We start from the raw sequence: 13,187 nt of genomic DNA on the forward strand, positions 1-13,187 counted from the left end.
AGACCTAAGAGTGGCTATACTTCAACAAAAAAGCTTCAAAAACAGACTCCAACGAGAGACTGCTGAATTGGAATTAATTTGCAAACTAGATACAATTAACTTAGGCTTGAATAGAGACTGGGAATGGATGAGTCATTACACAAAGTAAAACTATTTCCCCATGGTATTTCTCCCTCCCACCCCACTCCCCACTGTTCCTCTGATATTCTTGTTAACTGCTGGAATTAGCCTACCTGCTTGTCACCATGAAAGGTTTTCCTCCTTCCCCCCCCTGCTGTTGGTGATGGCTTATCTTAAGTGATCACTCTCCTTACAGTGTGTATGATAAACCCATTGTTTCATGTTCTCTGTGTATATAAATCTCTCCTCTGTTTTTTCCACCAAATGCATCCGATGAAGTGAGCTGTAGCTCACGAAAGCTTATGCTCTAATAAATTTGTTAGTCTCTAAGGTGCCACAAGTACTCCTTTTCTTTTTGCGAATACAGACTAACACGGCTGCTACTCTGAAGCTTATAGAGTGTCTACCTTCTGTATTAAGTATGATGTATTGTGTTTTGTGACTAAAACTGTGCAACAACCCCGTTATAGTATTATTGTGGGCATGTTATTGCTTGTATTGTTGCTTGGTTTAGGGTTATGTTGTTGTAAAGGACGTAATAATAATAATAATACTTTTCATGTCCATACTAACCATGCATTGTCATTGAATCCAGTGAAAACCCTACAGTTGAAGTATTTGATGCAGAGTTTGAAATACAAAATTTAATGAAAATGGAAGTTTAAAATTGACAGTTGTGCTGGAAGCACAAAAGGGGGTGTGTGGAAGTACCTAAAGGGAATTTGTATGCAGGCCTCTGAAATGAGCAGGAGTCAGGCTAACTCTAGCTTTAATAACATGAGATTTATAGAAGCGGGGATAGTGCGAAGCGAGTGGAAAACAACTGTGAAAGAGTTGTGTTGTGACCTTGTATTAAATAAGAATAGAATGCAGACTATAAGATAAATGGTAAGAAAAATATCATGAAGGAATATGTATAAACAATATGCAGTTGTTGCTTATTATTGTCTGTAATAATGGTATAAATATTTGCTCAAATTGTTTATCTGGGAGAGACCTGCCTAGCTGGGGGGAACCCTGTGTCCTAGTGCACTCTCTCCCTCTGTGCAATTGCTTGAGATAATGACCACAAGGGACATTAGAGGACTAGTGCGTTGGCCTGAGGGCTGCATCACTGGCACCCCACCCTTGCTGCCCCTGGCCCCGCCCCCGCCGCCACTCCATTCCTTCCATGAGGCCTCGCCCCTTCCCTGCCCCCAGGGGGAGCAGGAGGGGTGCAGGGTATGGCGGGGGCTCAGGGCAGGGCATTGGGGTGCAGAAGGGGTGAGGGATGTGGCAGGAGGGTCAGGGCAGGGAGTGCAGGAGGTGTGCAGGGTGCAGGAGGGGTGAGGGGTGCAGCAGGGGGTTGGGGTGCAGGGGGCTCCGGGCAGGGGCTTGGAGTGCGGGGTGCAGCAGGGGGCTCAGGACAGGGAGTTGGGGTGTGGGGTGCAGGCTCTGGCCCGGCGCCACTTACCTACAGAGGCTCCGGGGTGGCAGCGGCGCGCACGGGGGCCAGGGCAGGCTTGCTGCCTGCCTGCCCTGGCCTCGTGCCGCTCTGTCCCCCTCCGCCCGCAGGGACATGGTTCTAGCCGCTTCAGGGAGCGGCATGGGGCTCGTGGGGCCATGGGGTAGGCAGAGGGGCGCGTGGGAGGGGGGGGCGCAGGGAGCTTCGCGGGCCGCACGAAAGAACCCCGCAGGCTGCATGCGGACCACATGTTTGACACCCCTGCTATAAACATTGGGCCTTATGGTAGTAATTGTATTTTCATGGCCTTGTCTTCACATGAAACCATGTCAGTAAATATTGAGATTGTGGTGGAAGAAAATATCATAGGGACTCTCATACTGTATCGTATCTGTGTTATGATATACTTAGGTTCACTCTGGCTTTGTGGCAGTTTGAGGATGATGGACATAAAGCTATAGTGAGACCCATAGCTGGGATAACAGACGGCACCAAACTTACTCTTGTGCTGCTCTGTCCCCTTCGCAGCCTCCCACCTATTGTCCATAAAGTGGCTGAGGGTCTCTTCTGTCCTAGCGCACTAGATCGTATTGAACCATAGATTAATGTATCTATGAGACTGTCCCAGTAGTTAATATCATGAAATAAAGTGAGCAATAGGAGAGATTGTATTAGTATAATAACTAGTTAAATAATGTAAAAGACTTAATAATAAAAAGCCCAAATTTGAGTTGCTGCTACTCGTGGGCTGTTATGTTTGTTGTTCATGAATATGTAGATGAATGTTCACAAATTCTGGTTTCACATTCATACCTTAAGTACATTATTTATCTGTTAACTATTTGTCATGGGTATGTTGTTTATAATCAGAGAGAAGAAACAAAACCATAGGAGTAATCACAAATCTTGAATAGTGAATACTCAAAGGGAGCAGTTTACAGACAACCAATCATCTAAAAATTGCTAAACAAAAAATCCAAAATATTTGGTGAAGACTTAGGAAAACTTAAATATGTTCTCAACTATCAAGAGTAGTTCTCAAATAAAGTGCGAAAAGACACCAAAATTCAGCTTATTTTTTGATTCCGTTAATACTGGTTGAACAGCTCTCTTCAGCATTAGGAAATATAAAGAATGTAATTTATTTTTCCCTAAAGTGTTAATGGATTAAAATTAAAATCAGGAAGTTAGCAGGGAAGATATTTGAAGTATCATTGGAATAATATTTTCTCAGTACCTATACTCAACGTCTATTCTTAGCACAGTGAATCTCATCTTCAATATTATATTTTGTAGGCATTCTTACAATTTGAATGAGAAAATGATTAGAGTTAAAGATGATAGACTTGTCAATAAACTCAGAATCATTATGCAAAAGAAATTATTTTCAATCTAAAGAGAGAGAAACAAGGTCATATAACTGTGTGTAACTAGAAGTACCCTTGTCAAGTATGCTTTGCCTTTTTATTGGACTGAAGTAAAAAGAAATAATAAGACAATTGAGCGAAAGCTTAATAATCCTAACAATTTAATCCAGTAGTGTGTTTCACTTTAGTTTGTGGAAAAAAATCTTTGTGATAGTATCACATTTCACTTGAGACTAGCTGAATATTGGTGTCATCATATGCATTCTAAGTTTAAAAACTGCTTCTGAAAAACTACCAGCATTGATTAATGTAAAACATTCTTTCTTTTAATTGGGGGGGGGGTAGTTGAAAACAATGTAGTTTAGTTTGAAGTGAGCTGAAGTTTATAGCATAAATAATTTCATAAACCCTAAGCCTGAAATTTAAAAGTAGCAATGGTAGTATATTAGATTTAGTGCCTAGGTATTTATTGCTGTTGATGAACCTATAAAACTCTAAATTAAAGGTAAAGTTCTCCCATTCTACATTTTAAAATCTAATTTCTCACTGAAAGCTCTCCTTGGAGAAATATTATCTGTAACAACTAGAATATATTGTTATTTAGAAATAGAATATAAAACACTTTCATCAGCTGTAATCAGTTTTTGAATTGTCAATAGATAATCTTTTAATTAACTAGCTTAGAATACTCTATATAGTTGTGTATTTTAGTAATTTTTTCCAACATGCTTATTATTTACAGTAGCTTAGAAAAGCAGTCTTATATAAAACTAGTAGTAAAGAGTAGGTGTATGGTTTTTTCTATTTTTTCATCGAATCTATATTGTTAATCTTGGCAGTCCAAAAATAGTGAGTCTTGTTGAATTAGTCTTCAGGAATGGTGGTCTTGAATCAATTACACACATAGCATTGTGGAGACTTTTCACAATCCCTCTTTCTAGAGCTCTGTTGGTGTACCTGATATTACTTAGACAAATAACACCAAATGGATTTTATGTTCTGTAATGTTTTATGTTCCATATTGCATTTATTGCATTTTCATTTTACAGGTCACTTTTCATATTGAGCCATATAAAGATCGCGATGATCGCAGTATGTACAGCAATGTGAAGTACATTGTAGACAAGTAAGTGCTTTCTAAAATGTATGTTTTTTGGCATTCACATGCTCTGATAGATATTTCTCATCTATTGTGTGAACTCTTAAACTGTATATGGTATGACCTGAGCTTGAGAGAAATGAAAGGGGCTGTTTTGCTCATAACTGACTGACCTAGAACTCAGACACAAGGTATGCACATTTTAAAGTATTGGGACATGCATGTTATGTGGAGATGCAATAGACCACTACATGTAAAATTTCTTCTTTTTAGTAATTGCACATGTGCAGTCAACTCTTGGTGTTGGAGTACCAGTACATGGCCAGCAGAAACGTTTTCCCTCAGTGATACCCATTGGGTGGCTTCTTTGGCACTGCAACAAGAGACCACCTCAGTGCCAAGTACCCTAGAGACATTTGCAGCAGCAAAAACCTGCTCTTCTTCTTGGTGGTGTTGTCTTCTTTCTTACAGGTGTCTGGTCCTTAGGCACTTCTGCCACTGATTCAACCTCCAGTAGTTCAGTTGCCTGCTTCCTGCACAGTTGGATCTTGGCAACTCGGTTATGATGGCATCATTGCTTTCATCGCCAGGCTCTCAACACTGGGCTCTGGCACTGACTGGATTGGCCCTGCCATCGTCAGAAGAAGGGAATCCTCATTGGACTCAGAGGTGGGATCTTGCTTATTACAACCCTGAAGCAGAACCCATCAGTCTCAATGGGACCTGCTATGGAAATGTGGTCAGGACAATGGGATCCTGCCCTGTATCAGTGGCCATTTTGGAATTCTTGCAGGTTTCCCCCAGCTTCCAGGTATTCTCACCATACATACTTAGGACTTGTCTGCGTTTACAGTGCTGCTGTGCCACTGTAGCGCTTCGTGAAAACTCTACCTATGCTGACAGGAGAGCTTCTCCTGTCACTGTAGGAACTCCACCTCCCTGAAAGGTGGTAGCTTTGTTGATAGGAGAAGGCCTCCCATCAACATAGCATTGTCTACACTGGGAGTTTGGCACAGCCCGAGCAACATAGTTATCCTGGCATAGGTTTGTGGCATAGACCAGGGCTCAGTGCCCTCATCTAGAAGGGCTGAGTCTATGCACCAAGCAGCTCCGTCCCCAGAGTCCAGCACTGGGCCCAGTATCAAGCATCAACAGGAGGTTCTAGAATGGGAAAACCACCAGTAGAAGAGATTCTACCTCAAGTCTTGGTTTCCTCTTCCGCCTCTCCAGACGAGGCCATTTCATCCAGCATAACTTCACCTCCTCTTGATAATTTGGGGTTTATCAGGAGTTATTAGAGAGTAGATATCGAGCTGATAAAGTCTTTATCGGCAGACTCCACCCTTTTTGCCGCCCACCTCTTAAAGGGCAGAAAGAAAGTAATATGTACTTTCCCAAGGGTTTACCTTTATACTCATCCACCTCTGGGCTCATTAGTTGTTGCAGTGGCTAATGAGAGAGAATGATAGGAATACCAGGCTTCCACCCCCAAATCAAAAGATGCTAGGAGCTAGACTTGTTCGTCAGAAAGATATATTCAACGGAAGCTTGCAGCTGCATATCCCCGACCAACCATCTCTGTTGGGACAATATGATTTTAATTTGTAGGGTTCCATGGAAAAGTTCAAGAAGCTGTTTCTGGAGAATGCTGGGCAGGAGTTCTCTTCCCTGGTCAATGAGGGCATAGTGGTCGTCAGAACTTCACTGCAGGCGGGATTGGACTCAGCAGCTAGAACCATGGCCTCTGCAATGGCCATGTATAGATCATCCTGGCTGCAGTCTTCTGGTCTTTCCTCTGAAGTCCAGAGTACTATCCAGGATTTGCTATTCAATAGTCCTTCTCTAGTCTCAAACCAGAGAAACAGCAAACTCCATGGAGTTAGGGACTCTAGAGCTACCCTGAAGTCCTTTGCTCTGTACACATCTCTCCCGGTCAGGAAGCATGGTCAGCCACAGCAGACACTCTGCTCTTCCTCCTTGACAGGACATATCAAAAAGAATTTCAGGGGTTATATGTGTAGGTCTCCCCATCCTGCTGCTTTGGCTCCAGCTCTGGGCCCCTCAAGACACGCCGGAACCACAAAGCAGGCATTTTCATGGACCAGTCAAGATTGACATACTAATCTCTATCTCTCCAGACCTGAACCTCCTTTGTAAACCATCTTTCCCACTTTGGCTGTGCTTTGTCACAGATTACTCTGTAGCAATGGTTTCTTGAGCACTGTGGAAATGTGATATACTCTCTATGCGCTTGACCAAGTGCCAGATCTTTCTAAGGCTGTAGGTATCAGCTGAACACTAACAAATTCACAGCTGGAAACCAGACCAGCTCACCTGTATGTTAGTACTGTTCAAGATAGGTATTACTTATAAGTATGTGTTTAGTGTCTAGACTTTATGGAATGCTTATAAGTCGCTGCATGCATTAATTTCACTTGTAGGTTCCATAATAGATGCCCTTTTACTGACATGGGGAGGCAGGCTCTTCTGTGCTTTCCCCCCAGTCCCACTCATTCATAGAGTATTGCAAAAGTTAAGGCAGGACCAGGCCAGAGTCATGCTTACAGCCCAGGCGTGGATCCCTCAGCACTGGTTCTCCACTCTCTCCTGGTGCTGTCAATGAAACCTCCAGTTTCACTTCCATTAGACTCTGATCTAATCTCCTAGGATCACAGGTGGGTGCCTAGTCCACCTGAGCCTACAGTCTCTTCACTTAACTGCATGGATGCTCCATAAGGTAAATGCTAGAGAGCAGGCTTGCTTGAAAGATGTTCAGGTGGTCCTGCTAAATAGCAGAAAGCCTTCTACAAGAGCTATTTACCTTGCTAAGTTGTAGGGTTTCTCTATCTGGTCTCACCAGTATGGGGTATCAATGACCAGCTTCAATTCAACATATTCTGGACTACTTACACCAAGATTTGGCAGTTTGTTCCATCAAAGTACATCTGACTTCATCGTTCCCTTCTGAAGTGGACAATTGCTCTATTTTCTCCAGTGACGTGGCCCTAAAGTTTTTAAAAGACTTAATCAAATAATACCCTTGAGTGCAAGACCCTGTTCCCCCAGAGTATCTAAACTAGTGTGTTCTCCCCCCTCCCACCTACCCCCCAATCTGAATAATTGGCTACCTGCTCACTGCTGCATCTATCAATGAAGGTAGCATCTTTGGTGGCTATTATCTTGGCTAGAAGAGTACGGGGAGCTGCGGTCAGTAATATCAAGGCCTTTATATACAATCTTTTTTAGGAACAAGGTTTATTTGCATCCTCATCCAAAGTTCATCAGGTGGTTTCCTCTTTCCACATCAACTGGCCAATTTTTTTGCTTGTGTTCGACCCAAAAACATACACAGTCAGGGAGGAAGAGTGTTTGCATACCTTGGATGTCAGAAAAGGCTAGTCCTTTCACCTGGACAGAACCAGTTACTTCTGTAAATCTTCCCAGCTGTTTGTAGCAGTGGCAGACAAAGCAAGAGGTCACTCAGTCTCCTCCATCCAGAGAATTTCTTCCTGGATTGCATCCTGCATATGCATGTACTATGACTTGGCTAATGTCGCTACACATGACAGAGTCGCAGCTCGTTTGATGAAATCACAGTCAGCCTCGGCAGACTTTCTGGCACAAGTTCTAGTTGCAGACATTTGTAGAGTGTCAGCCTGGTCCTTGGTCCACACGTTTGCTTCCCCCTGTACTGTGGCTCAAGACTCCAAAGATGATGCGAGAGTGGGATGAGTTGCTCTCCAATCTTTATTGAAATAGACTCTGATCTCGCCTCCTGTTTCACAGTTTGTGAGTCATCAAGAGCGGAATGCACACGTGCATTTACTAACTTGTTCCGTAACTGTTGTTCTTTGAGATGTGTTGCATACGACCATTCCATGACCCACCTTCCTACCCCTCTTCATCAGAATTACGGCAAGAGGGAACTGAGGGAGGCTAGAGACGACTCTGCCCTTTTTATCTGCATGCAGTGGTGTGTAGCAGCAGGTGGATCTTGAGCCACCCCAACGGGTGCTGCTGAGGGGAAAACGTTTGATTAGCGTGCCCAGCGCACAGCAACACCAAGAGTGGAATGGACATGTGCAACATATGTCGAAGACCAACAGTTATGGAACCAGGTTAGTAACCAATTTTTTTCACACGCTTCATGAAACCTCAGACTGACATTTCTAACTGCTTTTATTAAAGCTCTCAGACACTTGTATTTTTTTATTTAAAAAAATCAACAACTTTGACAGCTAAACTTCTAATAGACTAACCCATAATATCCTTAAATTCAATCCAGCCTTAAGGTCAGAGAAGTTAGTCAGCTACTAGTTTTTATTTTATTGCTGCCACTTAGAGTATCTTCCATAATGATTCAGTGAATTAATGTTTTGCCTTTGAGAGGAAAGTGATAGCTACTTGTAGGACTTGACACTAATAATTGTTATGCTGTAGATTATCATCTCCTTGCTGTAATAGTACATAAGTTTCCAGCCTATGTATGGTTAAAATATATATTTGAATGGCCACATTACTGAATTAAATTAATCTTGAACATAAAGTTTTTTAAAATTCATAAATTCCTCAGTTCAGTATGTGAAAGATTCTCTCCCAACTGGCATCATATTATGAATATTTACCATATTGTTTGCTTTATAGATATGGAGGCCATCCAGCTTTTTACCGGCATAAGACCAGCACAGGCAGAACCTTCCCCATGTTTTATGTTTATGATTCTTATGTAACAATCCCTGAAATATGGGCAAATCTATTAACTGTTTCTGGATCCCAGAGCATTCGCAATACACCGTATGATGGATTATTTATTGCACTTCTAGTGGAAGAAAAACATAAGCATGAAATCCACAGAAGTGGTTTTGATGGAATTTATACATACTTTGCCACCAATGGTTTTTCTTATGGCTCATCTCATCACAATTGGCCAAGTCTAAAAGCCTTTTGTGACAGCAGCAATTTAATGTTCATTCCAAGTGTGGGACCAGGATACATTGACACCAGCATCCGACCATGGAATAACCACAACACCCGCAACCGTGTTAATGGGAAGTATTATGAGACTGCCTTCAGTGCAGCACTTTTGGTGCGACCAGAAATTATTTCCATCACCTCTTTCAATGAATGGCATGAAGGGACTCAAATTGAAAAAGCTGTTCCCAAGAAAACTGGACAGGTAACTTACCTGGATTACAAGCCTCATAAACCAACTATGTATCTGGAGCTCACTCGCAAGTGGTCTGAAAAATACAGTAAGGAAAAAGAACAATGGCTTATGTGAGGTGCTGCCTCCCTTGTTTGTAAATACATTCAGTCCATCTCAGAGGTGGAAATGACACCGGGAATTCTAATTCAGCCAATCAAGATGTCTTTTATTATGAATATACTTTTTAAAAAAATAACCTTTGAATGTAGTATGCACTATTACTGTACCTGTTAGAATTAACTTTGACTCCTTTTAGGGGATAAAATAATAGTGAGCAATATTGGCATCTCTAGCCTATTGTAATTGGAGAATATTTTGTGAAATGCTAGATGCTTTTTATTCATAATCTGTATGTAAAGCTTACAGAAACTCTCTGGAATAATTCAGAGGTGACTCAAGTAGAGTGAAACAGAATTTAGAATGTTTACATTTATTACTTTTAGCTATATAGCTGTGTTTCAGAGTTGAATACTCCTGTGATTAGAATTTTGTCTCAATAGTTCCTCAGAGGATAAATATTTGTGGTGCATGAAATAACACAGCAATTGTTACATCATTTGTACACATTGTAGCAGGTGGAGAGTTTACTTTAACATTTGACTTGTCTGTGGTACAAACACCAAGAATAGCGTGAAATTGTTCTGAAATTTAGAGCTTTTAAAGCTTTTGGTTTCAAAAATTGATGAAAGGTTGTTTAACTCCAGATTAATCTTGTATTTGGATTTTGCATTCTGTATTTTTTGTAACTATGGAGTGTCAACAAAATACTTTGAGATCTTCTAACTAGATTAAAATTAAAGAAGGAATAATAGTAACTAAAATGAGGGCGGAAAGTATATGAGCGAGAAATTGCTCAAAATAAGAAAAATCTGTTTCTTAAACAAGATTTTCTTTAATGTTTACCAGGGATAGACTTTTTTATTACTTATCCAGACCTAGATCCAGTGTTTGAAAAAAGTTGAAAAGAGTCACATAAATATTTGCTAGTCCTACAATTGATTTATTTTCTAGAGCAGTCTTTGTTGCATGATTTTAGTAGCACATAGTCTTCAGCCACTAGAATGAATTTGTCTGTTACCATTTGAAATCTTAACTTTCAAGTTTTCAGACAGTTTGTTGATTTCCTGCAGTACTAAAGATAGCAGCTACCAAAATCATGTCAGAATTCAGGTGAGGAGAAAGTAAAGCAAGATAAAAAGAAAAGGAGTACTTGTGGCACCTTAGAGACTAACAAATTTATTAGAGCATAAACTTTTGTGAGCTACAGCTCACTTCATCGGATGCTTATGCTCTAATAAATTTGTTAAAGCATCCGATGAAGTGAGCTGTAGCTCACAAAAGTTTATGCTCTAATAAATTTGTTAGTCTCTAAGGTGCCACAAGTACTCCTTTTCTTTTTGCGAATACAGACTAACATGGTTGCTACTCTAAAGCAAGATAGTAATTGAGTGATCTTATTACATTTCGTAATGTGCCATTGCTAGAAATGAGTGCTTAATACTGTTTGAAAGTTGAGATTCTCAGGTTTCAAATGTTATAAATCATTCATTTGTAGTCCTGGTTGTTTCTGAGTCGCCACTCAACAATGGTCTATGTCTAGCAATGCTTTTTTTTGGCACTTACCCAGAACTGAATAGAGCAAATCCCCAAATTTGGACCACTATGGGTTTGGCTATTTGGTTTTATAGTTGTGGTGAATTTGAGAAATTCTTTGGCAAGTATTTAATCTGTAGTATAGTATAATTTGCTTTTTTATTTTATTTATTTTTACTTACTTTAGGCCCTGAGCCTGCATTGTGATTCACATGTAAACTGCCCATTGGAGTCCCATTGACTTAATAGAGTTTTGTGCAGGCACAGTAATCTGCCCATGCAGTCACAATGCAGGATTGAAAAAGTTAAACTGTTTGTTTTTTTTCTGGAACATGTTTAAATCGTAATGACATGGTATTGCTGATACTCGTTAGTGACCTCTTAATGTGAAAGAAGGGCGGGTTTCTCTGAAACTTGTGTCCATAGCTTAAAGACTGTTTTCACCAAATTTATGCAGAGAAACTGTCTGAAATTCTTTAACTGTTTTATTCATCTAGGATGGAAAATTGTATGTAAGGTTTCTCTTCAAATTATTTAAATGGTTCTATTAGTAAGCCCCCAAACATCATAGGCATGAAAATTCCAACTTATTTTTAACTATCATAGGTCTAGTATACTAAGATGAACATATAGGACCATATTCTCAGCTACAGCTAAGGAGTGTGAGGTGTAGCTTCAAAAGGGGCTGCAGAAGAGCCATTTGTGGTTCCCAGTGGTGGGATCAGTTCTGCTCTTCTTGGGTCCCTAGTGTAGTTTAGAGCAGCGTCAAGAGCGTGTGTGTGTGTGTGTGTGTGTGTGTGTGTGTGTGTGTAAATAAAAGGAGGCGGGGGGGGGGGAAGAAAATAGAACATTGCCCTGCATCTTGTGTAGTCATACCAGAGCAGACTGCATATAAAATTCTACTAAATCATAACAAATACCCTGGTGTGACTACACAAAATACAGAATAGAAAGAATCTGAACCAAAGTGTGATGAGTAATAATCTTGGATCCTATCCTGCATTCCATGCATACCCATTGAAGATAAATTTGGGTATGCAAGGAATGCAGGATTGTTTCCCTTTTGTGTATTTAGAAGTGAGGAGTATCTTGGTGCCTTCAACATGCCTGAGAAATGCCTATATCTTGTCTACACTAGAAGCACTACAGTAATGGAGCTGTGCCACTGCAGTGCGTCTGGTGATGATACTCTATGCTGATGGGAGAGAGCTCTCCTCTCGGCATAATAAAACCACTTCTGCAAGAAGGTCTCCTGCCGACATAGCGCTGTCCAGACAGCGCTTATGTCATTGTAACTTTTATTGCTCAGAGGGGTGGTTTATTCGCACACCTGAGCGACAGAAGTTATGCCAACATAAGCTGTAGTGTAGACATAGCCTAATATGTAGTCTGGGATGTTACAGTGCACCTTCAATATTGTTGTATTCTGTTAAATGATATCTTCTAAATATTTTGCACTTTCAGACTTCATTTTTAAGGATCTCAAAATGCTTTTTCAAAGTAAGTAAGTAAGTAGTATTTTTATTTTTCAGATGGATAAACTGAGCTATAGATGATTTAGTGACTTACCACAGTCACACAGTGAATCAGTGACAGTGTAGGACATAGAGCAGGTATTGATCCTTGTCCCCCATTCTAACCACTCCCACACAGCCTCTTAAGGAAACTAATGTATGTACTTTTAGTATCAAGTATTTAGTACTTAAATAACTATACCTATTTATTTGTTTGTTTTTAAATTTGTTACTTTTTCTTTAAAGTATTTACAAGCCATGGAGTGCACAATTCTTTCAGTTATTTCCTCATTTCTAGCTTTCCCGCTCTCAGCAACTTAAAGGGATGTTCATGCTTCCTCCTACATGAACTGGGAAAGGCTCAAACCATTAGTACTTCTGAAGTAAGAGGTTTCGAAGGGAGGAAGTCTCTTTAACTTCAAGTTTTTCTCAGTTTTAGGTCCTTTTCATCTCTTGTTTACTGCTTTCTAGTACTTTTTAGACCGTTTACATTCAACTTTTGGTTGCCTGTTTTTTCCCCCACAGACAACATGTACTCTTCAGATTTGACTAGTACAGTGCCTCCAGTTTATGCTGGTTATGGAACCATTTGAAATTATTGTAACCCCACTACACAATTGGAAATATCTTTCTCTAGTTTAAAAAAAATTGCTTCTTAACCAGTGACTTTGCAGTGGAAGCACATTATTCTCAAAGGTTCACATAACAGCACTGGAAGGCAGATTTTAACAAATATTCAGATACTTGAAGATGCAATTAGGTGCCTACAAGGATTTTCAAAACCACTTAGGTACCCAATTACCATTGTAATCAAAATCCCACAATCTTTTTAAAATTTGGACTT

At 40.4% G+C, this 13,187-nt stretch overlaps 1 protein-coding gene across 4 annotated transcripts in view; it reads left to right on the forward strand.

The window, feature by feature from the left end:
- MANEA (mannosidase endo-alpha) overlaps nt 1-12,704 on the forward strand; it is a 28,403-nt gene extending 15,699 nt beyond the window's left edge. For 3 of the 4 annotated variants that reach the window (XM_043510666.1, XM_038395818.2, XM_043510665.1), the window contains exons 4-5: nt 3,981-4,057; nt 8,675-9,420. In XM_043510666.1, coding sequence (XP_043366601.1) covers nt 3,981-4,057; nt 8,675-9,311 — 714 coding nt within the window. In that variant the 3' untranslated portion in view covers nt 9,312-9,420. Of the gene's footprint in view, nt 1-3,980; nt 4,058-8,674; nt 9,421-12,361 lie in introns of those variants that run through there. The other variant, XM_043510667.1, reaches the window with a different exon arrangement.
- The last annotated feature ends 483 nt before the right edge of the window (nt 12,705-13,187 follow it).

Source organism: Dermochelys coriacea, chromosome 3, assembly GCF_009764565.3.
Source record: "Dermochelys coriacea isolate rDerCor1 chromosome 3, rDerCor1.pri.v4, whole genome shotgun sequence".
NCBI classification, from domain to species: Eukaryota; Metazoa; Chordata; order Testudines; family Dermochelyidae; genus Dermochelys; species Dermochelys coriacea.